At 42.9% G+C, this 27,662-nt stretch overlaps 1 protein-coding gene across 8 annotated transcripts; it reads right to left on the reverse strand.

The window, feature by feature from the left end:
* Positions 1–468: 468 nt before the first annotated feature.
* rbtstat3 (Stat3) lies at positions 469–27,662 on the reverse strand. Of its 8 annotated transcripts, XM_036939701.1 has the most exons (24): positions 27,554–27,662; positions 27,393–27,453; positions 17,660–17,809; positions 11,637–11,973; positions 11,457–11,538; positions 11,129–11,262; positions 10,000–10,151; positions 9,595–9,753; positions 9,284–9,376; positions 9,074–9,133; positions 8,929–8,958; positions 8,714–8,807; positions 8,575–8,622; positions 8,322–8,405; positions 7,248–7,346; positions 6,935–7,070; positions 6,697–6,749; positions 6,498–6,592; positions 6,040–6,179; positions 5,653–5,871; positions 5,430–5,472; positions 4,565–4,627; positions 3,245–3,342; positions 469–3,137 (listed from the first exon to the last, which is right to left on the reverse strand). In XM_036939701.1, exons 3-24 carry the CDS (start codon positions 17,785–17,787, stop codon positions 3,061–3,063), a joined length of 2,424 nt encoding a protein of 807 aa, XP_036795596.1. In that variant the 5' UTR covers positions 17,788–17,809; positions 27,393–27,453; positions 27,554–27,662; the 3' UTR covers positions 469–3,060.

The following is a 27,662-nucleotide window of genomic DNA, read 5'->3' on the forward strand; positions in this document are numbered from 1 at the left end:
AAGGCTAGTTCCTATCAGAGACAAATAAGAGAGGAGAGAGACAGAAATAAAGTATGTGAGGAGACTAGAATGATACGAAAAATACCATATTTCACATCTGCCATTTCAGACCAGTTTACATCAAGGAGTGACTCAACGGGACAACTATAGACAATGTAATGTTAAATAAGTGAAACAACGGTGGAAACCCCAGACCAGACCTGTGTGCATATAGTATGCTAGTACGCCGTGAATGTGAGATACCGCAGCAGATGGTTTTCCTCAGGGTAGTGAAGCAGCAAGCACATGTTCAACGTGCCGTCATATTACGGGATTTCCAGTTTCACCACGTACAGAAAGGCAATGGAAGACCACTCGGTATCGTTTTGAAAGAGTCAAAACTCCAGAAGAATTGACAAATAACATTCCAAAGCATTTACATTTTATGCAAAATTTCTATACCATAGACAAAGTCAGTAATTTTTTTTTTGTGTGTGTGTGTGTGTGTCTGAGATGTTGCTAGTCTCACAGCTATAGATTAAAGCCCAGGGTAAAGGCACTGGTAAATTAAGGCAGAGCGGCAGACATCCCTGATTAATTGCCTATTGATCCAACATACTATCACTCATACAAGTGTTTTCTGATCAGCTCATGCGTTAGCATGCTTCAGTTCAGTTCGGCTGACACCGAACCGAACGAGTGCACTCGCATGCTCCCTTAATAAAATACATTCGCGTGAGAAACGAGAAAAAGCGACAATAGTAGTACTTGTCCATTTTGAGACGCTGTAGCCACTTCCCCAAAATAGTCAGAATTAATCTAAGGCAATTCAACAAATGCCATTAATGTTAACGTTAATGTCGAGATCTTAGTAGCGACATTTTACATTATCTGCATATTTCCGTTAGGGAACGCCTACTTTGAAGTGCGCGTGTGCATTACTCAATTCGCCCTTGCACGCTTCCTAAATAATGCGACTTTTTAAAACGTTTGCAAATGGTAAAAAGTCTACAAACCATAGTCCACTCAAAACAGATTATAGTTTTAGTAACATTAAACTGTATTGAGATCAAATGTTTAATCGATGAGAAAATGTGCAGAATTTCGCCCAAAATCCATCTCCTCCACTGCCCGCCAGTGGGCTTCGTCTCACTACCATATTCGACACATGTAAAGATACAGTTAAGCTATGCAACTGGCTCACCGGTAAAAATAAAAAAAGACCTCAAACATGGAAAATCGCATAACAAGATAGGCAAACATGAGTCCATGAGAGATACATTTTTTTCCCTTATTTTTATGATTTTTAAACAAATATAAGATTAGTTGCAGCATAATTTACAGATAGCTTGTTTTCAAATAACATCTACAGAGTGAACTCAATTACCAATTCAACTGAGCACTTAACTCAGGAAGTGATGGACAAGTGTTGTGTTGTTTATGATGTGGCATCACATGATACCCATATACAGTCAAACAGAATAGTGAAATATCATTAGAAATTGATACTAACAATATGCAAATTACAAAAAAAAAACAAGGTCAACACATACAAGTGTTAGCTTAAAATAAATCATTAATACGGTATGAGATAGGCACTACATTAACCATTTATGCACTACATAAACAATTTAGGCACAGACTAGTGCAGTACTGTTGCAATGATAATCTGATGTTTGATGGTTTAATGAAAACAAGTGGTATTCACATTATGACAGACTATGAAGGACGGAGGGGGTGCGTATGAATTCAAAACACCAAAGAATGTACATTTCTATCTACAATAGCAGGTTGGCATTCATTGTCATCAATCTTGTCCTGGAGGCAGCTCTGCAGTGGTCACTAGCTGGCACAGCCACAGTCATAACATCAGATTTTAAACCCAAACCTAACCATAATGCCTAACCCTAACCTTACATTTAAAAAAAAAAAAAGTACATTTTTACATCGCCAATTTTAAATGTGCAGCTGGTCCAGCTAGTGGAAATTGCTCAGGGCAGGATTCATGACAATCATCAACGTGCTCTACAATCCAGGGAAGGAATCAGTATTTTCCCTTCAACTGAGACATGCTGCCTGCCAGCTGAGAGCGGGGTTGAGCCCAGGCTGAGAGGAGAGAAGGTCAGAGAAATATCCTGTCATCATCAATGCCATTTCAGACACCTAAAACAAAAACCAGTGCCATTCACATAAATTACCTATATGAATGAATGTTCAATTAACAAATTCACCTGTGACCTTTGGTTCTCATCTCCTTGGTTTTTATAAACGCATCATATTATTGACTCATTGTCACAGTGAGATTCTAGACACAGGTTTTTTGTAATAAGGAATAAGATACAACGGGAAAGATTGGAACAAGGATATTTCTCAATCAAATAAAAATAAAGATACAGGTGTCCCCTTGAATAGAGAATGACATGGGACAAACAGACAGACCACCAAAAAAGGTTATAGAATAGGTCATTGAGAACTATGACGCTAACAAATAATAACTTATTATCTTTGAAAAGCTAGACTGCAATCTTCCTCTTTAGGCATTCTTACAAAAACAAAAGCGCTGGTTCATAAATGAAGGTTAAGATCAAAACCATTTTAAAGGAAGTCGAGGAAACAAAAATATACTTTTGTGTAAAACATTTTTTATACAAATTAAATAAGGTACTTTGTGAAACACCCACAGGGAGTGAGACATGGCTTTTCAAAAACATTGACACCAACGCCTCGATCACACCGATAGCGTCATTGCATTTTGGTACACCAAAAGAACATTCATTTCCAATGGAACGCTGCATTTGCCTTCATCTAAAGTAGGCATCAAACTGTATGCGTAGACGGCTTGACAGAAATGGTAGCAGAAGGTGAAAGTTGAACTTTTGTTGCACACATATCCAGATGCTGCTGCGTACCATTTAGCACAATGACGCTGTAGGTGTGTTTGAGGCGTAAAGGTGAAAGGTAAAGAATGTAATGTATCTTGTTCCCTTTCACAATATGGGACAGAGGTAACTGTGGAATATATATTTTTTAGGAAAACGGGGAGTTAAAAGATTTAAAAATTAGTCTGGTTCACTCGTCTCTTCACATGGGTGACGCCACGTCAGAGCTCAACTCCATGTCCAGAGTGAGGGAGTCTGGGAAGACAGAAAGCAAAAGGGCTGCCATTAAAACAAGTTAAACCTTGCTTCACACGCAAGCACAGTACGAGTATGTGCATGTGTGTGTGTGTGCGGGCATGTGTGTATTAGTATCTGTCAGGACTTACCCAGCGGGCCAGGGTTGGCCTCAGCCTCGTTGTGCATCAGAGAGTCCAGGGTGCGAGGGGACATAGGAAACAGATCACTGGTGTTACCAGAGTTGGTGCTGCAACAAGAAAATACAGGAGAAGAGGGAGAAAACATGTTAACACACATACGGATGTCATAGTGATTAGATCTCTAGGTCCTTTTCACCACATCATCACAGCTGTTACACCACCATAGACGAGGACAACACTCCACATTATTACATGTACACACAGTATTACAGGTTTAAATACATGAGTCAAGCAGTTCAGTGTTGACTGGGTCAGATTAGTGACAGGTTGGGACCGTTCAGCCACTATGTGTCAATGTGCTTCCTTTTGACCAGCGTATGACTGAAGGTAGACGACAGTAGCAGAACGAAAGGGGCAAAGGAGAGCAGTTAGTTAGTGGGAATGTTAATGAAAAGTATTCTAGACAATCTAGCTTGTTAAGAAGAGCAGGCAGGCCAGTGGGCAGAAACACACCAAAACCCTCTACACCCCTGACAGACATTCTGTTCTAAAAAAGTGCATGACGTCTCACAACAACCTACTACTATAGTCATAGGTGGAGAACAGTGTAGACTGCGGAGGGGAGGACGGCTCATAATAAAGGCTGGAACGGCGCGAATGGAATGGCATCAAACCATGCGTTTGATGTATTTAATACCATTCCACTGATTCCGCTCCAGCCATTACCACAAGCCCGTCCTCCCCAATTAAGGTGCCACCAACCTCCCGCGGTGGAGAACTAAAGGAAGGACCAACGTTTGGCCTTTAGGAGTTTATCTCCACTGAAGGCACTTCTAATGAGCCCTTCAGTCTACAGCCTATCAATCCACAGCCTCTTCTCCCCTCCTGCTGTTCTAGCCCGTTCATAATGGACCGTGAAGTGGGGACCGTTTTCATACCATTATCAAGCTGTAAACTAAACGTGGCCAGCGTGGACTGATTTTAATGGGAGTGGTCATGACACCAGTACGTAGACTTAACAGGGAGTTTGAAAGGTGAATGATCTACTGAGGATGTGATTGGGAAAGGGAAGCCATCTTCAAGTAGGATGAACCCAACTCAAAATGGCTGAATACAATATGACTGGAAGCTGCTCTGGTGTTAGAACCAAGGAGTGGCAGTGAGGTAGAAACAGAACAGTGTGGGGGGGGGGGGTCTAAATGAGGAGGCTGAGACTTATTACACCATTCCCTGTCTGAGTCTCACCCACCCTCTCACCCACACATACGTAGAGAAACACACACACACAGCCCTACATGCCCCCCCCCCCCCCCCCCCCCCCCTGCCTACCCAGGGAATATCCCGTTCCCAAGCAGCTCGCTGTCCGGAAAGTCCATGAACACGGAAGGGCACCTACGGAGACAGGTCAGGATCTCACTGAGCAATCCTCTCCAACACCCCCCTCCACCCAAACAGACACCTCTAACTATGTAATACACACATACTCATCTAATCCTACAGAGACAGGTCAGGTTCTCACTGAGCAAACCTCTCCCAACGCTGCTACACACCCCGAAAACAGTACCTCCGCCCCTGGGTTAGCCAGTATACACACCCTTCTGATCCCTCTGCTAAACTCATACACATCCACTCCGTCCCAGAATAGAGAGCACTGCATGGGCTACAAAACACCCCACACACACACACACACAGTCTGTTCCCCTAGAAGTGCAAGGAAAGCTTTCTCTTTGGTTCTACTAGTGGTGTTAAAGTAATCTGTATGCTTGTCTGGGGATCGTTACTTGCTTCCTCCACTATGCTTTGTCTAGAGAGATGTGTACACTTTGCCTGCCTACAGTCCTGTGCTTCCTGTTCCACTGTCCCCAGGCCAGACCAACAACTGTATAAATAAGGGAAAGACCGTGACTAATAGTGAATCCGTCTGTCAGTTTGTTGGTGATGACTATATAGGAACGATCTGGGAACCACTCTTCCAGGGTAAAACTCCCACCCGCCCCATCCTTACAGGAAGCCAACAAGGGGATGTTGCGGAGGACACTCAAATATTTAGTAGAAAAAAGAAAAAAAAAGTTGAACATTTTGCAACATGACTGTCCCAGTTTCCATTACACAACCTAGTGTGAAGTCACTTAGGAGCATTAACTCCTTGGAGGGAAGTGAGCACTAACAGCTCTCAAGGAAAGTGGATACTTACGGGGTTACACAGATGAACTTTGTCTTTAAGTATGGTTGAATGGCTGCGGGAGAAAACCAGAACACGTTTTAATGTACACACAGATCAAAATGTTCCCCATCTCACAAAGCATCAACCTCAAACGGTAAAGAAGTATTCATTATGGAGGTACATCCAGATCTTCTTCCATTAACTCATCCCGCAGTTTCCATGACAATACGTTAAAACCTCCTGACTGACTCACTACTACACGGGTCTCCGAGCTCAGCCTCTGGAGCAGCTTCCGGTCGGCAGTACTTCCCGAAGGCGTCCTCCTTGGGGATCTCTGGGAAGAGGTAGACAAGCGGAGACACCAGGATGTTGGTGGCGTCCATGATCTTGTATCCCATAATGATCTCTGCAAAGGACATGCTGTTGAGCTGCTGCTTGGTGTAAGGCTCCACCGACTGGATCTGAGTCTTCCCTAAAGACACACAGAGAGAATGAGAGAGATCTGAAACCATGTCACAAGGGCAATAATGAGATTAAACTAAATAACGTGCAACATGGACAAAGACCAAATTGACATGCACAATAGAAAAGCGAGAAAGACCGACAGAGCGCCAGCCAGCCCAACACGCTGTCCTCTTACCACTGATGTCCTTCTCCACCCAGGTGAAGGTGATGCCTCCCTCCTTACTGCTCTCACTGAAGCGCAGCAGGAAGGTACCAGGAGGCTTAGGGCTCAGGATGGCCCTCTCCCTCTCCTTACTAATGAAACCCAGAATATACCTGCACAGACCGAAAGAGAGCAGAGAGAAAAAATGCCGTTTTTTTTTAATGGTCACTTACACCGGATAGGACAGAGAAAGACTGAAAGGGAGACAATTTAACTCCATTACACTTGACACTTTACACTTGTGCATTTAAGCCTAAAACCTGTACTCCTCCTCAATCCAGTTTCCCCCTATCTAGGGTTCAACGGCTCAGTATTACAGTTCTCAGCAGTGCTCATATGAACTCAATGTCATGAACTCCACTCCTTCCAACTTGGATTTTGCCCAGCTGTTCCAGTAACAAGTCGGTAAACAAACAGAAGCGACCTCTCACCCTTCATTCCACAAAGCCAGGATGTACTTCTTGACCAGGTCAATGATGTTGTCCAGCCATACCCAGAAAGAGAAGCCTTTACCCACCATGTTCTCCTGAGGACAAAGAAGGATCTAATCAATTCAAACTGTGAAGCTGTTTACGATAGATAGATAGCTATAACAACATATCAAGAGAGACTGATTGGGCAGGGACATACTTTGCAGAACTTGGCCCAGGTGATCTGGCATCCAGAGTAGTTCACACACGGCCCTAGACAAACAACACAAACACATTTAGTAGGCATTGATGCCATACAGACCATCCATAGAAATACATTTTCTAGGGTGGACACTCATTCCGACTCTCATTAAATGTTCTGTGATAGACATCATGCTATTGCTTTGGAGCCATCCAATGCAGATGAAGGTAGAGTTGCAGACAGAAAGGTTCCTCGCCTAGTAGTTTCTCAGCCAGGGTGGTGAGCTGCTCGATGGTCAGGCCTCTCTTAGTGGTGGAGGAGAACTGCCAGCTCAGCACCTCCGCTACCTGATCCCACGTCCCCACCGGAGGCTTGGTGAAGAAGTTCACATTCTATAGGACACGACAACAGGAAGAGGAGGTCAAGGTGGATTTCACACCCAACCCTCTCCAAGGCGGACGCCAATGCCAAGAAGGTATGACACAGTAAAGATGACATCAGTAAGACTATTTGGGGGGCCAGAAGTTACAGGACAGCGGTCGAACGCGAGGTGGCGCCAGCCATCTTACCTTGGGGTGGTTGGTCAGCATGTTGTACCACAGGATGGAGGCCCAGGCGTTAGGCATCTGGCAGATGTTGGAGATGACCACCACTGGTAGAGAATGGGTCTAATAGACCATAGAGAAAACGCATGAAGAATGGTTAACCTGGACGTAGGATCAATTAAGATACACACGTATGGTGCAGTAGCACCTTTTTGTCAGGCTTTCAAAACTAACTTAGGTCATTCTATTAAAGTCTGACATGAAATGCCATTTAACACATTCCTTTAATTCTATTCTTCTTTGGATTGCTGTGACAAAGTGGTCGGCCGTACGGGAGGAAAAGCTGTCGGTGTCCTGAGTGACATGGCAGAGACATGGAGTGCTTAGTCCCTCACTGAGAATTAAGTCTTAAACTCACACAGCAGCACCTCTCGCCTCGCTAAATGGTGTCGTTTATAGAAGACTCACACACCCACACTAATTTCCCTCCATTTCTCAATGCTAATGTGTTAATTATCCCGGCTAATGCATTTTCACACTGCTGTGTTTAGGGGGGGCAGGACATAACCATTAGATGAATGATTCCTGTTTCCCAGCAGGGGGCTTGGACCAGCTACAGTGATATCAGAGGGAGGAACCATGGTGGTGGTAAGGGAGGTGTAGAACAGGTCAGAGACGGATTACCCCTGGACTCGCTGCACCGGCCGGGGGTGGATGGGACGGATGATGGGGCGAGGAGATGCAACAGTAGGGAAGCACGGAGAACAAGTGCGACTACTGAATCAGCTCATTGGTATTCAGTGCATGGGGAGAGCAGAGCCAGGCCCCTGGTAGCCTAGGGCACCATCAAGCTAATGATAATGACTATTTTGTCTATTGGCTCGCGTGTGTGGCAGACCTGACTCGTGGCCTTAAATATCTCATCTCCATGTAATTGCTGCTGATGTAGGATTAAGGTGGAGTCAGGGGACTACATGCTGAGTGTTTGGTGTTGCCATAATGAGACTTGACAAAGACCACCTGGGAGTCAGGAAGCACAACAGCAACTCCCCCAAGCCGCCTGTGTGCACACAGGTAGAGAGCGGAGTTAGGTCTCACCTCCAGGTCGATCTTCAAGCCTTGGTGGTAGACCTCTGTCTCAAAGGTGATGAGGTGGAGCTCCTCTGTAACGATCAGGGAGGCCTGGGGAGGAACAGGACAGTCAGGGTTAAAGGTCGATTGATGCTACTGCTACTATCAATACTGATGACAATAGTACTATAAACTCCCAAAATGATAAGTTTAAGTTAACAGTATAGCTACAACAGTCACCATAAGAAAAGGAGCATTCAAGATTGAGTGTGGGACTCACATCACTGTTGGTCCTGCCACCATTGCCACACCTCTGTTCCCTCAGGGTCTGAAAGAGAAGGGCAGTTATCAGTCAAGCAACATACTGCACAGTATCACACTAGACTCACCACTATACTGACTAACAGACATCCACTCACCAGGTGTTTGAACTCTGCTGACAGACTGCCATTGTTGGACTCCTCCATGTTCATCACCTTGGTGTTGGTACCTAGGATGTTGAACTTTCGAGACCTGGGAGAAGCAGAGTAGAGCAGGTAGGGTAGGTTATTCACAGGCTCCATGGCAAAAGGGACATTCTAAGATTGATAGGTTAGGAGACAAAGGGTTTCAACGTAACATAAAAGTCACTTACCCTCGAATGGCAGCCACGTCCCCAGATTCCCTGAGAAACAAACAGAAGTCAATTCACAACTTCCCTGGGACTGAGTCGATCGTGGTGTTCTACGCAAATAATACATGATCGTGGGAGTGATAGACGCAAGGCAGGCAAAACTCACTTGTCAATAATAACTTTGATCTTCAGCTGGTAATTCAATTCTGGAAACTTCACCAGTAATCTGAAAAGAGAGAACATTTTTGGAAAATAACATTTGGTGAGAGCACATAAAGCAAACGCCAAAGACATCAAATAAGGCCGTTTTGTATTCAACATAGGCATCAACTGGTGGCACTGAGTTGAAACATGGGAGTCCCGCAGCCCCTCTTACCTGACTTTGTTGGTGAACTGCACACCTGTCTTGATGACCAGTGGTCTGTCTGGATGCATGGGCATACAAGGCTGCCTCTCCACCACGAACGCACTGCAACACAATGGCCAGATAAGACGCGGTGCATTAGGGCACAATGATGGAAGTCTGTGATAAACAAAACTCTGAAGCCTCATCCAATGCCCATCATAATAAAATGTAAAAATATCTCCATATTTGCCAAAGGCTATGCCATGTATCCAAAACATCTGAATATTATGCAAATTCGATCCTATAAAAAAATATCCAAACGATCTGGAGCAGCTCCCCACCTCTTCATGAGGTTCCTGAACAAGTCCACTATCTTCTCCTCCAGAGCGGGCCGGTGCTGGATGATGGGGTCTCCCTTATAGGACACCTTCTGCTGGAGCTCCTCCAGCTTCTTGATCTGCTGGCGGATCTGCAGCTGAGACTCAGCCAGGGAAGTAATCCTAGAGGTCAAAGGTTAACCTAGGTCCGTCATTATGGCAGTGCTACCCTGTTTGTTAAACAAATTTGGAACTACAATTTCATCTTATGGTGTCTTGCATTGACTACAAATAACAGCAACTTCTCCTTCTTCGCCTCTGACGTTTACTCTACGTGAGTGTTGGGGGGGAATAGACAGTGTACGGTCATGGGGAGGGCACAGAAAAGGATTTTAACGTGGAAAGTAAAGGCTACTACTGGTAACTGACCATGTCTCCAAGCGGTCCAGGCAAATGTTGGGTGGTCCTCCGATGCAGGCAATCTGCTGCCTCCTCTTCCAGTCAGCCAGCTCGTCATCTGTCAGGTTCTTCTGGACAAAGTCCATGGCTGACAGCAGCCCTGCCATCTCAGTCACGATTTGCTACAACAGAGAGGGACAACAGCACATCCTTCAGACACTGATGTAACCAGTGTTAAAGTGACATTCAGGGGGCTCTGGAATTACTTTTAAGATATATTTTATTAATCCACACGAGATGGACATCAGCCGCAGTGCAGCGCCCAATGAGCAGTTTAGGGGGTTAAGTTCCTTGCACCTGCGATATTGATGCCAGCAACCCTCCGGTTGCCAGCTCACTCCCTGCCAGCACTAGGATTCGAACCGACAACCCTCCGGTTGCTGGCCCACTTCTCGAACATCGAGGGTACGATTATATCTTCCGCATGATTATCATGTTAGACAACATGATTAGTGAATTTGTTTCACAATTCTGGCCTCAGGGATTTAAAAAAACAACTAAATAGTTTCCAGCCCCACATTCTCCAAAATTTGACAGCTATTACCACCCTCCTCATCTTGCTCATTAATATCTAGCGCTTGACAGCAGCATGAATATTAATTTAACTCAATTCAAAATGAATGATCGAGCACACATACAGAGCTCTGCATGTGTAGTGAAAGATGCTGCTGCTGAGTACAAATGTTTGTCGGGGCTGCCACGCCCCCCTGCTTGGGCCAGACAGTTTCAGCTCGCTGCTGAGTACAAATGTTTGTCGGGGCTGCCACGCCCCCCTGCTTGGGCCAGACAGTTTCAGCTCGCTGCTGAGTACAAATGTTTTGTCGGGGCTGCCACGCCCCCCTGCTTGGGCCAGACAGTTTCAGCTTGCTGCTGAGAATTAGAGAATGACTAACCCAATTCTACAGTTTACTATTCAACAACATGTAAATATGCAGGTTTATGTAATTTACTGCACACACGTAGGAGGTTCGAGCAGAATGTCAACTAGCCTCTCCTACTTATCGCAGAAATTCTGACTATCCTGATTCAGGGTATTAGGACCCTCGAAGAAGGGATGTTGGGTCAGATGGACACTAAGGAGGGTGTATAAGGGCCCTACCCTCCTGAGCTGGTCCAGAGCACTCAGCATCTGTTCCAGCTGAGACATCTTCTGCCGGGTGGCTGCCGCCTGGCTGTTCCCATTCATGTCCTGGGACAACTCTGAGCAAATAGGAGAGGAGTTGGGTGGGTTATCTGTAGATTTAAGAGTCAGTGATATTTGGTAGTATTTGATGGCGGGCCAGAGTTTCAAAACAAGAACAAGCAAAATCAATAGTAGTAGTAGAGTATAAAATTAGAGCCTCTAACAGATTCATGTCCTATCCATAAATTCCGATAAAATTCTAGAAAAAGAAATGTAGAATTGTAATATTAAAAGTGAAACTTACCACCCTGACTTTTAAGGGTCTTGTAGTTGAAGTCAAAATCATCCTGGAGATTCTCAAGCATCTTCATCTTTTGTTCCATATCCTGTAGCAAAGCAACGCAAAGCATGTCAATCAAACTAGGTATTAAATAACAAGCCTGTGTAAAACCACATATTCCTTGGACTAAACGTGCAGTCTCACCTGCACCCTCTTCCTGATGTCCTGCAGGTTGTGCTCCAGGATCTGTTGTTTCTCCGTCACCACAGTGCCAGACGGGTGAGACGCCGTTCCGTCCTGTGCGGCGGTGGTGGCGGTCTGCAGCAGCCTCTGCTCTTCCCAGAGGCAGCGGGCTACAATGCGGGCGATCTCCATGGGTTTCTCCAGGTACTTGGACTGCAGGTGCTGCTTAATGCGCCGCAGGTTGTGCTGGTAGAGCACGTTGTTCTCCTGCAGGAAGCGGCTGTACTGCTGGTCAATCTCCCCCAGCAGGTTGTGGAACACCAGCGTGGCGTGGGACTCCTTGTTCGCTGCGTACGCCCTGCATAGCACATTTTCTTGTATTATCTTGATTTAATTAACCAGGTAGGTTTTGAGAACAACCTATAGTAACAACCTAGCCTCTAATAAATGTTCATATCTCTAGTTATTACTCAAACACATTGTAAAAAAATAAATCCACAGATAAGATATGCTTTCCGAACGCAGTGTGTTCAGACCACTTGTCTTTATCCACATCGTTACGTTACAGCCGTATTTTCTAAAATGGATTCAGTTGTCCCCCCCCCCATCAATCTACACACAATAGCCCATAACGACAAAGCAAAAATAGGTTTTTTAGAAAGGTTTGCAAAAGTATATATATATTTTTACTGAAATATCACATTTACAGTGCCTTGCGACAGTATTCGTCCCCCTTGAACTTTGCGACCTTTTGCCACATTTCAGGCTTCAAACATAAAGATATAAAACTGTATTTTTTTGTGAAGAATCAACAACAAGTGGGACACAATCATGAAGTGGAACGACATTTATTGGATATTTCAAACTTTTTTAACAAATCAAAAACTGAAAAATTGGGCGTGCAAAATTATTCAGCCCCTTTACTTTCAGTGCAGCAAACTCTCTCCAGAAGTTCAGTGAGGATCTCTGAATGATCCAATGTTGACCTAAATGACTAATGATGATAAATACAATCCACCTGTACGTACTCAAGTCTCCGTATAAATGCACCTGCACTGTGATAGTCTCAGAGGTCCGTTAAAAGCGCAGAGAGCATCATGAAGAACAAGGAACACACCAGGCAGGTCCGAGATACTGTTGTGAAGAAGTGTAAAGCCGGATTTGGACACAAAAAGATTTCCCAAGCTTTAAACATCCCAAGGAGCACTGTGCAAGCGATAATATTGAAATGGAAGGAGTATCAGACCACTGCAAATCTACCAAGACCTGGCCGTCCCTCTAAACTTTCAGCTCATACAAGGAGAAGACTGATCAGAGATGCAGCCAAGAGGCCCATGATCACTCTGGATGAACTGCAGAGATCTACAGCTGAGGTGGGAGACTCTGTCCATAGGACAACAATCAGTCGTATATTGCACAAATCTGGCCTTTATGGAAGAGTGGCAAGAAGAAAGCCATTTCTTAAAGATATCCATAAAAAGTGTTGTTTAAAGTTTGCCACAAGCCACCTGGGAGACACACCAAACATGTGGAAGAAGGTGCTCTGGTCAGATGAAACCAAAATTGAACTTTTTGGCAACAATGCAAAACTTTATGTTTGGCGTAAAAGCAACACAGCTGAACACACCATCCCCACTGTCAAACATGGTGGTGGCAGCATCATGGTTTGGGCCTGCTTTTCTTCAGCAGGGACAGGGAAGATGGTTATAATTGATGGGAAGATGGATGGAGCCAAATACAGGACCATTCTGGAAGAACCTGATGGAGTCTGCAAAAGACCTGAGACTGGGACGGAGACTTGTCTTCCAACAAGACAATGATCCAAAACATAAAGCAAAATCTACAATGGAATGGTTCAAAAATAAACATATCCAGGTGTTAGAATGGCCAAGTCAAAGTCCAGACCTGAATCCAATCGAGAATCTGTGGAAAGAACTGAAAACTGCTGTTCACAAATGCTCTCCATCCAACCTCACTGAGCTCGAGCTGTTTTGCAAGGAGGAATGGGAAAAAATGTCAGTCTCTCGATGTGCAAAACTGATAGAGACATACCCCAAGCGACTTACAGCTGTAATCGCACGCCCAATTTTTCAGTTTTTGATTTGTTAAAAAAGTTTGAAATATCCAATAAATGTAATTCCACTTCATGATTGTGTCCCACTTGTTGACTCTTCACAAAAAAATACAGTTTTATATCTTTATGTTTGAAGCCTGAAATGTGGCAAAAGGTCGCAAAGTTCAAGGGGGCCGAATACTTTCGCAAGGCACTGTACATAAGTATTCAGACCCTTTACTCAGTACTTTGTTGAAGCACCTTTGGCTGTGATTACAGCCTTGAGTCTTCTTGGGTATGACGCTACAAGCTTGGCACACCTGTATTTGGGGAGTTTCTCCCATTCTTCTCTGCAGATCCTCAAGCTCTGTCAGGTTGAATGAGGAGCATCGCTGCACAGTTATTTTCAGGTCTCTCCAGAGATGTTTGTTAGGGTTTAAGTCCGGGCTCTGGCTGGGCCACTCAAGGACATTCAGAGACATGTCCCGAATCTACTCCTGCGTTGTCTTGGCTGTGTGCTTAGGGTCATTGTCCTGTTGGAAGGTGAAACTTCACCCCAGTCTGAGGTCCTGAGCAGGTTATCAAGGATCTCCCTGTACTTTGCTCCGCTCATGTTTCCCTCGATCCGGAGTCGTCTCTCAGTCCCTGAAAAACATATCCACATGCTGCCACCACCATGCTTCACTGTTGGGATGGTGCCTGTTTTTTCCCTCAGATGTGACGCTTGGCATTCAGTCCAAAGAGTTGAATCTTGGTTTCATCAGACCAGAGAATCTTGTTTCTCATGGTCTGAGAGTCCTTTAGATTCTTTTTGGCAAACTCCAAGCGGGCTGTCATGTGCCTTTTACAGGAATGTGCCTGTGCCACATGTGTCATGTGCCTGCTCCAGGAAGAGTTGGTGGTTCCAAACTTCGTCGATTTAAGAATGACAGAGGACACCGTATTCTTGGGGACCATCAATGCTCCAGACATGTTTTAGTATACTTCCACAGATCTGTGCCTCAACACAATCCTTTCTCTGAGTTCTACGGACAATTCCTTTGACCTCATAGCTTGGTTTTTGCTCTGACATGCACTGTCAATTTTGAGTCTCATAGCAAAGGGTCTGAATACTAATGTTAAGGCATTTCAGTTTTTTTTATCATTATAAAAAGCAACAATTTCTAAAAACCTGCTTTGTCATTATGGGGTGTTGTGTGTAGATTGATGCGGAAATGTTTTAATTGAATCCATTTTAGAATAAGGCTGTAAGGTAACATAATGTGGACAAAGGGAAAGGGGCCGGACTACTTTCCAAATACATCCATGATCTATATATCTCTATATCTATGAAAATATGACCCACTGAATCTAATTTGCTTTGGTATAAAACTAGGAACCATTTGGCAGGAAATATTGAAAGATATTTGCATAAGGAGCAGACTTTTACGGTAACAAGGAAGGTTGGGAACTGAAATAGCTTTTGGGTAAATCCATTTGAAGTCACTTTTTGACAGCATGACTTTTGCTTTAAACAAAACTGTCCATACATGTCTGCCAATGGAAGAAGCCGTCAGAAAGTGACTGTTTGGATCCGAATGCCAAAACAATGATATACCATGGCGGTCAGAAAGTGACTGTTTGGATCCGAATGCCAAAACAATGATATACCATGGCGGTCAGAAAGTGACTTTTTGGACCCGAATGCCAAAACAATGATATACCATGGCGGTCAGAAAGTGACTTTTTGGACCCGAATGCCAAAACAATGATATAACATGGCGGTCAGAAAGTGACTTTTTGGACCCGAATGCCAAAACAATGATATAACATGGCGGTCAGAAAGTGACTTTTTGGACCCGAATGCCAAAACAATGATATAACATGGCGGTCAGAAAGTGACTTTTTGGACCCGAATGCCAAAACAATGATATACCATGGCGGTCAGAAAGTGACTTTTTGGACCCGAATGCCAAAACAATGATATAACATGGTGGTCAGAAAGTGACTTTTTGGACCCGAATGCCAAAACAATGATATAACATGGCGGTCAGAAAGTGACTTTTTGGACCCGAATGCCAAAACAATGATATAACATGGCGGTCAGAAAGTGACTTTTTGGACCCGAATGCCAAAACAATGATATACCATGGCGGTCAGAAAGTGACTTTTTGGACCCGAATGCCAAAACAATGATATAACATGGCGGTCAGAAAGTGACTTTTTGGACCTAAATGCCAAAACAATGATATAACATGGCGGTCCGAAAGTGAATTTTTGGACCTGAATGCCAAAACAATGATATAACATGGCGGTCAGTAAGTGACTTTTTGGACCCGAATGCCAAAACAATGCCATAACATGGCGGTCAGAAAGTGACTTTTTGGACCCGAATGCCAAAACAATGCCATAACATGGCGGTCAGAAAGTGACTTTTTGGACCCTACTTCAGATTCTTTGAGGTGTTTGTGTTGTGCTGCCGTCGGTTGAGACACAACATGCTGTTGAATACAGGGTCGGTGTCATTTCAATCCTAGAAATAGAATTCATAGAATGGCCTGATCAACTCTATGCAAAGAAGATGTGTCGCGCTGCATGAGGTAAATGCTGGTCACATCAAATACTGACTGGTTTTCTGATCCACGCCCCTAGCTTTTCTTAAGGTGTCTGTGACCAACAGATATATCCCTATTCCCAGTCATGTGAAATCAATAAATTAGGGCCAAATTCATTTATTTCAATTGAAATTGATTTCCTTATATGAACTGTAACTCAGTAAAATCTTCGAAATTGTTGCGTTTATATTTTTGTTCAGTGTAATTACTACCACAAAGATGACTGCACCCACCAACGAATGTCAACTTAAAAATGGTCATGTCTATTCTATGATGTATATTTCCAATAGGTTTCTAATGGATGATTGACAGTAGAATTGAAAACATATCCCCATTAAGTCAAGAGTCTCTGATGTGTGTGGACCAACAACCATCTTTGTGGTACCATTTGAAAGTTTCTCATTTGAGCACATTTAAATGAGCCAAAACATGACACCCACCTGTATTCAAGAGCATGTTGTGTCTCAACCAATGGCGGGCACAACACCAAAACCTTAGATTATGTCAAATAGGTTCTTGGCCAAAACATACGCGAGTATGAAAAAAAACACTGGCGTTTACGCGGTTTTTGATAATTGACGTTAAAGGTTAAAAAATGAAATTATTAAATTGTTTGACAACCCTGTTCGTAAGCTTTTAAATTAGATTCATCTCAGCCGTTTATCTTTTCCAGTGATGAGGAAATGTCTCGGGGTATGCAAAATAGGTCAACTTTGAGAACCTTAACCCCTTGAAGGTTTTGGCATTCAGGTCCAAAAAGTCACTTATTGAACACTTTCACAATGGGAAAATGTGTATGACGTGTTCCCTGCTAACAGTCTAGCTGTAATGTTGTTGATGCTACTTCAAAATAAATCAAAACGATTGTAGAGGAAAATCAATGCCACACTGAGCGTGAGTGGATGACATATTTCCATCCCCACTAATAACAAACAGAATGAGCAAGCACAACAATGAGCCATGTCTTCCTGCCGAGTGTTGCCAGCAGCAGTGGTGTTAGTGAACCGTAGGTACTAGGTACTCATTCTGTAGTGGTGTTAGTGAACCGTAGGTACTAGGTACTCATTCTGTAGTGGTGTTAGTGAACCGTAGGTACTAGGTACTCATTCTGTAGTGGTGTTAGTGAACCGTAGGTACTAGGTACTCATTCTGTAGTGGTGTTAGTGAACCGTAGGTACTAGGTACTCATTCTGTAGTGGTGTTAGTGAACCGTAGGTACTAGGTACTCATTCTGTAGTGGTGTTAGTGAACCGTAGGTACTAGGTACTCATTCTGTAGTGGTGTTAGTGAACCGTAGGTACTAGGTACTCATTCTGTAGTGGTGTTAGTGAACCGTAGGTACTAGGTACTCATTCTGTAGTGGTGTTGTGAACCACAGGAACTAGGAAAGTACCCACCAGTCCTGGCTTTCGATCCAGGGGGCGAGGAACTGCCGGAGCTCCATGGGGAAGCTGTCGCTGTACAGGTGGTACAGCTGCTCCAGGTACCTGGTCTCCAGCTGCTGCAACTGGTTCCACTGGGCCATGCTGCCGGCTGCCTCCACAACCCTGTATAGGACACACACGTGGAAATAGTTCGAGGAAGAAATGGAAAGCAAGGAAGACACAAGGAAGCTAGATATTAATGAGGGGAACAGATGTGATCTCTTGAGACAATGATCGGCTCTTGACAGCTAGCCAATGCAGGACGAAACCTTGAGGCCACCATACAGTATGTCTCTACACTGAAACATTTCCAATACCTTGATAATTTGTTTTAACTCCGATTGTCTTGAATCTGATGAGAGCATGTATAGACACACGTCATATTCGCCCTGACAGGAAAACCTCAGAAACCAAAGACAAAAGTATCTGATGGTACCTCAGCCAGCTTCCTATAAACAGACATCCTGTTCAACTCAACGCACAGCCTTCACAGAGAAACATAAACCAAAATAAACCCTGGCCTTTGGCCTCCCAGTTGGGCAAGGTGAGCCAGATAGAAACCCTTTGGTCTCCCTCCAGGTCTGATGCGAGCAGATTTATTCAGCATTACTAGAAAACTATTCAGACTTCAAAGTAAACAGGAACCACATCATTGATATTCATTCCCAGTTGAATAGAATGTCACTGTTGTCATCGTCAGCAAACCATTGAATTATGTAGGTCATGTAATGCAGATGACACCGTCTGCAAGTTAGCACAAAACGGTTTCTGCTCCACATTCCTTCCATAACAATGGAATTATATTTTCAAAGTGAAAGTGATTTTCCATTAACAGCGGTCATGATTTCAGTGAGTTATTTGAGCAGCCATGCTAACCCAGGCCTGGTATTTTTCCTACATTACAGTGTACTTCCTAAAAGCCTTGACAAAATCCTAATTACAACCAGTGAAAAAGGTAGAGAACTACAGAGCATCGCCCCCAGCCCTGAGAGATCACACAGTCATCAGCAAACATCTGCCACCCTTCTCATTGTACTGGACACAGGGAGGAACACAATGTTCTCCTAGTAGCTCAATTGCACAATAACTTGCAAGGTGGTGGTTAGGCTACAACGGTCCTGATAACAAGTCCCTATACAGTAGCAAGACCATTTTTTTTTACTGCAGGCTAGATGTAAGGAAATTGAGAAAAGAGAAACAGAGGAGCAAACTGTATAGTTAGGGTAACATTTTAAATCATGGGATTTGATATTTCTTCCATTCTTTGCATCCTCATATCTGATATGCTCCATTGACAGATTCAGATAACAGAACTTATCCAATCACAAAGACTCAATTCCTTGGATGACAGGTGAACAAACATGCTCCAACCGCATCTTGCTTTGCAGAGAAACCTAGGGTTGCGTCCTAAATGGCAAGATTTTCTTGTGCCTTGGTCAAAAGAAGTACACTATAGAGAATATGTTGCCATTTGGGACGAATCCTCATTTATAAAAATGTCACTTCCTCTTGTCTTACGCAGGTGAAACAATGAGTTGAAATTGCCTGTGACCTTTACTGCTTGTATTGGCAATTGGTAGATTTGATTGCAATCCTGGTTTACTTCGCCTCTACTTTCCTTACCCTGTCCACTTCCTGTCAGACTGGAATAAGGCCAATAAATAACATTTTATAACTCCAGTCGATTCCACAAATATGATGAAAAGTCAGTCAAATCATTTGTCTAATGCAAGCAGAGGTTGAGCCACAAGATCACACAAAAACGCTTGTGATGATGTACACTGAAGAGCACCTGTGACAAAAGGCAAATGTTTGCCAAAAAGCATCTGGTTGATCATCAAAACTCTTTGAAGAATGTTTAATTAGGGCCGATTTCAACAACAATTTCATAACCATCGGTAATCTGCATTTTTGGACACCGATTGTTACGTGAATGCATCAAGAAGCCAAGGTAAATTGCTAGCTAGCATTAAACTTATCTTATAAAAAACAATTAATCTTAACATAATCTCTAGTTAACTACACATGGTTGATGATATTACTCATTTATCTAGTTTGTTTATCCTGTGTTGCATATAATCGATGCGGTGCCTGTTAATTTCTCATCGAATCACAGCCTACTTCGCCAAACGGGTGATGATTTAACAAGCGCATTCGCGAAAAAAGCACCAATGTGTCGTTGCACCAATGTGTACCTAACCATAAACATCCACGCCTTTCTTTAAAATCAATACACAAGTATATATTTTTAAACCTGCATATTTAGTTAATATTGCCTGCTAACATTAATTTATTTTAACTAGGGAAATTGTGTCACTTCTCTTGCGTTCCGTGTAAGGAGTCAGGGTATATGCAGCAGTTTGGGCCGCCTGGCTCGTTGCGAACTGTGTGAAGACCATTTATTCCTAACAAAGACCGTTAATAATTTGCCAGAATTGTACATAATTATGATATAACATTGAAGGTTGTACAATGTAACAGCAATATTTAGACTTAGGGTTGCCACCCGTTAGATAAAATACGTAACAGTTCCATAATTCACTGAAAGAATAAACATTTTGTTTTCGAAATTATAGTTTCCGGATTTGACCATATTAATGACCTAAGGCTCGTATTTCTGTGTGTTATTATGTTATAATTAAGTCTATGATTTTATAGAGCAGTCTGACAGTCTGGCTGGCTCGTAAGCATTCATTCAAACAACACTTTTGTGTGTTTGCCAGCAGCTCTTCACTGTGCTTCAAGCATTGAGCTGTTTATGACTTCAAGCCTATCAACTCCCAAGACTAGGCTGGTGTAACCGATGTGAAATGGCTAGCTAGTTAGCGGGGTGCATGCTAATATCGTTTCAATCGGTGACATCACTCGCTCTGAGACCTTGAAGTAGTTGTTTCCCTTGTTCTGCAAAGGCCGTGGCTTTTGTGGAACGATGCTTCGAGGGTAGCTGTTGTCGATGTGTTCCTGGTTCGTGCCCAGGTAGGGGCGAGGACAGGGACAGAAGCTATTACTGCTACACTGGCAATACTAAAGTGCCTGTAAGAACATCCAATGAAATACAAATGGTAGAAAGAGAAATAGTCCTATAATAACTACAACCTAAAACTTCTTACCTGGGAATATTGAAGACTCATGTTAAAAGGAACCACCAGCTTTTATATGTTCTCATGTTTTGAGCAAGGAACTCAAACGTTAGCTTTTTTACATGGCACATATTGCACTTTTACTTTCTTCTCCAACACTTTGTTTTTGCATTATTTAAACCAAATTGAACATGTTTCATTATTTATTTGAGGCTAAATTGATTTTATTGATGTATTATATTAAGTTAAAATAAAAGTGTTCATTCAGTATTGTTGTAATTGTCATTATTACAAATAAATAAAAAAACATTTTAAAAATAGTCTGATTAATCGGTATCAGCTTTTTTTTTGGTCCTTCAATAATCGGTATTGAAAAACCATAATCGGTCGACCTCTAATGAAGATTGCTAAAAAGCAACAAATTTTAAGTTTTGAAATGGCCTAATCCAGACCTAATCCCAATTGAGATGTGGCAGGACTTGAAACGAGCAGTTCATGCATGAAAACCCACAAATGCCACTATTCCATGCAGATCTGCATGGAAGAGTGGGCCAGAATTCCTCCACAGCAACGTGAGAGACTGATCAACAACTACAGGAAGTGTTCGGTTGGAGTCATTGCAGTTAAAAAGGTGGCACAACCAGTTATTGAGTGTAAGGGGGCAATTACATTTTCACACAGGAGCATTGGGTATTGCACAACTTTTTTTTAATGAAATAAATTAAATATGTAATTGTTGTTTTATTTGTTCACTCAGGTTCCCTTTATTTAATATTAGGTTTTGGTATAAAAAATATGCAAAAGTAGAGACAATTAGAAAGGGGGACAAATACTTTTTCACAGCACTGCGCCTCATTAAAAGGTGAGCCACTTTCGTGGTACTGGTTATCCCGAGTTGACCAAAGTTCTCGCTAACTCCTCAAACCAGGTACGTAGGGCTCTGTTCTCACCACCGCGGGTTCAGACTAGTGCGACCGGGTCGGTCACGTCTGCATATGTACCTAGCAGGTTTGCATGCTCAGTAATTAGTATGTTATGTTGAGGGGCGTTTTCCTAATATCGCTATTTGTTGACTTTGTGTGATAAATATATGTCCTGATATGTTCAAATGTATTGGCCATTGATGTTTAAACTATTGAGATGTATTGACTAGTGACATATTCATATTGGTTAAATATCTGCTCCAGGGTTTGTTCATTTCGAGAGAGCTTAGGCTAGAGTGACATGTTGTCCCAGTGCTCTACTGAACTCTGCTGTGAGGGTCCACTACATTACATGGTTATTTGAGAAAAGGAAAGCGAGGAACGTTAGAGGGCACCCCTACTCATTTCACATGTTAGACATGTCACCTTTCCTCATTCCTCTTTCACTACACTGACGGAAACAGGTGCATCATCCTGCCTGGGGTGTATTCATTACGCTGATTCGGTTGCAAAATCTTTTGGTTTGGTTTGCTTTCGTTTGGTTCTTAAACGGTAAATGGTTTCCGTTGCAAGGCGTAATGAATACACCCCTGGAGTGAGATTGTGCTACATACAAAAACTAGACTCAAACCACAACACAGAGCAGCTGAGCTGACTCATCATCATGTGTCAAAACTCAAACTGTCACCTTCCCATTCAATTACTTGTTTTCTTTCAACTTCCTCAAGTCATACAAAGTGCATGGGCTTAAATGGATCACATGTTAGTTAATCAACAGCTAAGCTTGTAATTTACAGGAGCTCAAAACAGCCAACTCTTTGGCAACAGGTGACAACCCAGTCGAAACCCATAAAATATAGGTGACAAGATAGATGAACAACTAAAAAGCAGAAACTTCCTTTGTTCAACCTGACCCTGAATCCATGGGTAGCTTCTGGCAATTTTGGGGGGGGATTTCTCATGTCTTACTCATTGGTAGGAAGAACCAGTGCCTATAAAGACTGCTGGCTTCACTATACTTCTCCATTGACAACTGAAAAAGAGCAGCGCTTTTGTCTGAGCAGCACTTGTCCCATCATTGCCATTACAGAGTGGCGTGGAATGCACAGGCAGACGACAGAGAGCCACAGAAACACAGAGCTCCACCAGGGTTAACAACACAGCTGTGTGAACAGTGGCACAACACCAGACAGGCCTGGGGGATCTCTACAGCCTTGGCCTACAGAAGCAAGTCAACATGAACTGACTTTCACTGAGCCGGTGTTGAGAGAACTGTAGGTCTCAAGAACAGGAAACATTCCGTACTGCAGCAAGGCACCACTCATTTCATCACCAGTATCTCTCTGCAGCCACTATGGGTAGGCTACACCATAAAAACATTTGTTGCATGTCTAAGCACTGTTTGTCTAAAAAAAATGTGGTGTACTGTACACTATACAGTACGGGAGGTGGGATCAGCCTTTCAAGGAATCTAGTCTGCATTGTTCAGCTAAAGATAACAATTTGACTAGAAAGCATCAGTCATGAGGGCCATGAAAAGCAGCCACATCCTTTGCCCTGTCCGTAACTAGGCATGGGCCTAGTACTTTCTATGTAACAGAAATAATGTTACTGTATCTTACTTTCTAAAAACGAGCATTGCCATGCGGGGGAACTGTTAAACCCCATATTTCTCTAACTCAGGCTGAGAGAAGGTATAACAGTTTTCTACACCTCACTACAGTATCAAAGCCTGACTCGATGCAGTAAGCAGTTGCTTCTCCTTTCAGTCACCAGGGACCAGTTTTTCCAGATCAAAATCATCCTGTGTTTTGCTCCCCCTTCCGATGTGGTCCGTCCTCATTTTTGGATGTAGTTTTAAGACAAAATGAAAGCAAATCTCTAACCGCATCATATGCTACAACACAGATCATGTTATGTGATACGATAACATTTGGTTGAAATATTGTCTTTGTGTCTGTCTTCTTAAACAGCAAACAATTTGAAATGGGGAAATTTGACACAACACCGGATCATTTTGTTCTGGATTAAATGTTTAGATAAACTGGGCCCAGGTTCAAAAATAAATGTAAAAAACCCCAGCAATTTAAAACAATGATATTTAGATATAATATTCAGGAAACAACAAGAGAAAAACACCTTTTAGATATCATAAAAGCACCCTCATAAAAGCACCACAAAAACTAAACGAGAACATTGGACAATGGAAACATTATTTGAGGAAGAGATTCCAGGAAAATGCATTACTTGATTCCGGTAAGTGTTTCCTGATGCAGTGTCATTATACCATTGGACAAGATAAGGAACAATATCAGCAACAACCTTACAGTTTTACATTCACTCGCCAATGCTATGTAAACAACTTAATGATGACAAATAGGACGATTGTATGTATGTAGGGACTTTTTCCCCACTAAGCCGTACTACAATTCATATGCCTTGCGACCGTGATATCTAAAGTACCAGTCAAAAGTTGACACCTACTCATTCCAGGGTTTTTCTTTATTTTGACTATTTTCTACATTGTATAATTATAGTGTAGACATCAAAACTATGAAATAACACATATGGAATCATGTAGTAACCCCCCCAAAAAAGTGTGAAACAAATCAAAATATATTTTATATTTATATTTTAGATTCTTCAAAGTAGCCACCCTTTGCCTTGATGACAGCTTTGCACACTCTTGGCATTCTCTCAACCAGCTTCATGAGGAATGCTTTTCCAACAGTCTTGAAGAAGTTCCCACAAATGCTGAGCACTTGTTGGCTGCTTTTCCTTCACTCTGCGGTCCAAATCATCCCAAACCATCTCAGTACCAGAGGCATCCCTACAGACCCTGGTTTGATCCCGGGCTGTATCACAACCGGTCGTGATCGGGAGTCGCATAGGCCGGCGCACAATTGACTCAGACATGTCCGGGTTAAGGGAGGGTTTGGCCGAGGTAAGCTGTCATTGTAAATAAGAATTTGATCTTAACTGATTTGCCAAGTTAAATAAAAGGTCAAATACATCTCAATTAGGTTGAAGTCAGGTGATTGTGGAGGCCAGGTAATTTGATGCAGCCTGCCATCACTCTCCTTCTTGGTCAAATATCCCTTACACAGCCTAGAGGTGTGATTTGGGTCATTGTCCTGTTAAAAACAAAATGATAGTGGGACTAAGTGCAAACCAGACAGGATGGCGAATCGCTGCAGAATGCTGTGGTAGCCATGCTGGTTAAGTGTGCCTTGAATTCTAAATAAATCACTGACAGTGTCACCAGCAAAGCACCCCCACACCACCTCCTCCATGCTCCACGGTGGGAACCACACACGCGGAGATCATCTGCTCACCTACTCTACGTCTCACAAAGACACAGCAGTTGGAACCAATAATCTCATATTTGGACTCATCAGACCAAAGGACAGATTTCCACCGGTCTAATGTCCATTGCTCGTGTTTCTTGGCCCAAGCAAGTCTCTTCTTATTATTGGTGTCCTTTAGTAGTGGTTTCTTTGCAGCAATTAGACCATGAAGGCCTGATTAACACAGTCTCCTCGGAACAGTTGATGTTGAGATGTGTTTGTACTTCAACTTTGAGGTGCAATCTGAGGTGCAGTTAATTGCCGATTTCTGAGGCTGGTAACTCTAATGAACTTATCCTCTGCAGCAGAGGTAACTCCGTGTCTTCCTTTCCTGTGGCGGTCCTCATGAGAGCCAGTTTCATCATAGCGCTTGATGGTTTTTGCAATTGTACTTGAAGAAACTTTCCAGATTGACTGACATTCATGTCTTAAAGTAATGATGGACTGTCATTTCTCTTTTCTTATTTGAGATGTTCTTGCCATAATATAGACCTGGTCTTTTACCAAATAGGGTTATCTTGTCACGACACAACCGTTGGCTCAAATGCATTATGGAAAGAAATTCCACAAATTAACTTTTAACTACCTCAGGAAGACTGGTTGAGAGAATGCCAAGAGTGTGCAACGCTGTCATCAAGGCAAAGGATGACTACTTTGAAAAATCTGGGGCGGCAGGGTAGCCTAGTGGTTAGAGCGTTGGACTAGTAACCGAAAGGTTGCAAGTTCAAATTCCTGAGCTGACAAGGTACAAATCTGTTGTTCTGCCCCTGAACAGGCAGCTAACCCACTAGGCCGTCATTGAAAATAATGATTTGCTCTTAACTGACTTGCCTAATTAAATAAAGGTCATATATTTAAAAAAAAAAAAAAAAACTTTTGACTGGTACTGTGGGCCTAAAGGCCGAGACAATAAGAAGACACAGTGGCAGAATAAATTCAACCACACCTTTGTTTTATCACAAAACCGGATAGCTACCTCTGTCCATTGAAGTCCACAAAGCATATTGCATGTAACAAACAGTAACATGAACAACACCGTGGTCAATCAAGTTCATGTTTCCGACATTTTCGGACCACTAAACAACTATTGATTTAAAACCAGAAAAACAATTTAGTCCAATTAAAGTAAGCTGTCCATGGTTCTAATTACTCGGTGTGTGTGTGTACACCTTCCTGCAAGTCACAAAGAAAACCGGAGCTGCCTCGACTATTCCAGCACCATTTCAACATCATCAGTGACAACTAAAAGATACCAAAAAACAATTTAGTCCAATTAAAGTAAGCTGTCCATGGTTCTAATTACTCGGTGTGTGTGTGTGTACACCTTCCTGCAAGTCACAAAGAAAACCGGAGCTGCCTCGACTATTCCAGCACCATTTCAACATCAGTGACAACTAAAAGATACCAAAAAACAATTTAGTCCAATTAAAGTAAGCTGTCCATGGTTCTAATTACTCTGTGTGTGTGTGTGTGTGTGTGTGTGTGTGTGTGTGTGTGTGTGTGTGTGTGTACACCTTCCTGCAAGTAGAAAAACATGTTGACTCCTTGTAACGAAAGGAGGTGCGCCAGGACCATTCACAGTTGAACTCAACGCTGATTGGTTAATTGCTTATACTTTTGTCAAGTGAGGCCAGACGCTGTTTTGATCGCTCTGATGCTTTCTTCCTGATATATTCAATTCGCAAGAGGCTGAATGTAGTAAAATTATGAAACAGACGAAATCGGTGTTTTTTTTTTTGTCGGTCATTTTTGGCCTTCCCTTGGCATCCATTAACACATGTCACTGGCTGTGTGTGTTTGTAATCCCTCAAACTGTAGACTGGTTGTTGCAAACCTGAGGGCATGCATGGTTGACGTTATGACTTCCCCAAGCACCGTTTGATGGATCAAATGGCCGTGACATGCCCACGTGAGAGTGGTCATTACAACCTGCACCACTGGATGTGGCTTTGACCGAAGTCAGCATCCCAACATGGTTGCACATGCAACTTCATAAAAATGTGCAATATCATCCTTGAAGAAATGGCCAGCACATCAACACAAGAATTAGGCATAAACGGTCGGCGTATACTATCCTTTGAAAGCAAACGTATAACCAACAACAGCTGCAACGACTGGTAGGCCTAATCTATTTGCGAAACAGTGTGATTAAACTTTTGGCGATTTATGTAATAGCATGGAGGACGTAGCTCCAGTTACTTTGCGTCGAGTGAGATTCTCAATCTGATAATACATTGATGCTGCTCGCCCACCACACACGACTATAATGTGTTTTTTAAAACTTTACTCTCATGGCCCAACCACAATATGATGTATAAATGATACGAAGCAAAGAGGTCTGCGACCGCCTACTTACCTTACTGTCCACGGGAAAGTGTCAGAAAAATGATCCCGTCAAATCGTAGCCAGCCACCACCCTTAAACCACCAGAACAAAATGTCTTATTGTACAGGACAATCGAGAACTTTTAACCAAACTGTATTTCTAACAATCGCAACTACAGTAACTTTAGCCTACTTCAATGTCGCAGTACTGTACACACAGACCCTTAGTTTTCCAATTCCAACCTGAGTGCAGGCAAACGTCAAGAAAGCTTTGATTGACATAACTAGGATGCAACAGAAGA

The sequence above is a fragment of the Oncorhynchus mykiss genome, chromosome 13 (genome assembly GCF_013265735.2).
Source record: "Oncorhynchus mykiss isolate Arlee chromosome 13, USDA_OmykA_1.1, whole genome shotgun sequence".
Taxonomy (NCBI): Eukaryota; Metazoa; Chordata; class Actinopteri; order Salmoniformes; family Salmonidae; genus Oncorhynchus; species Oncorhynchus mykiss.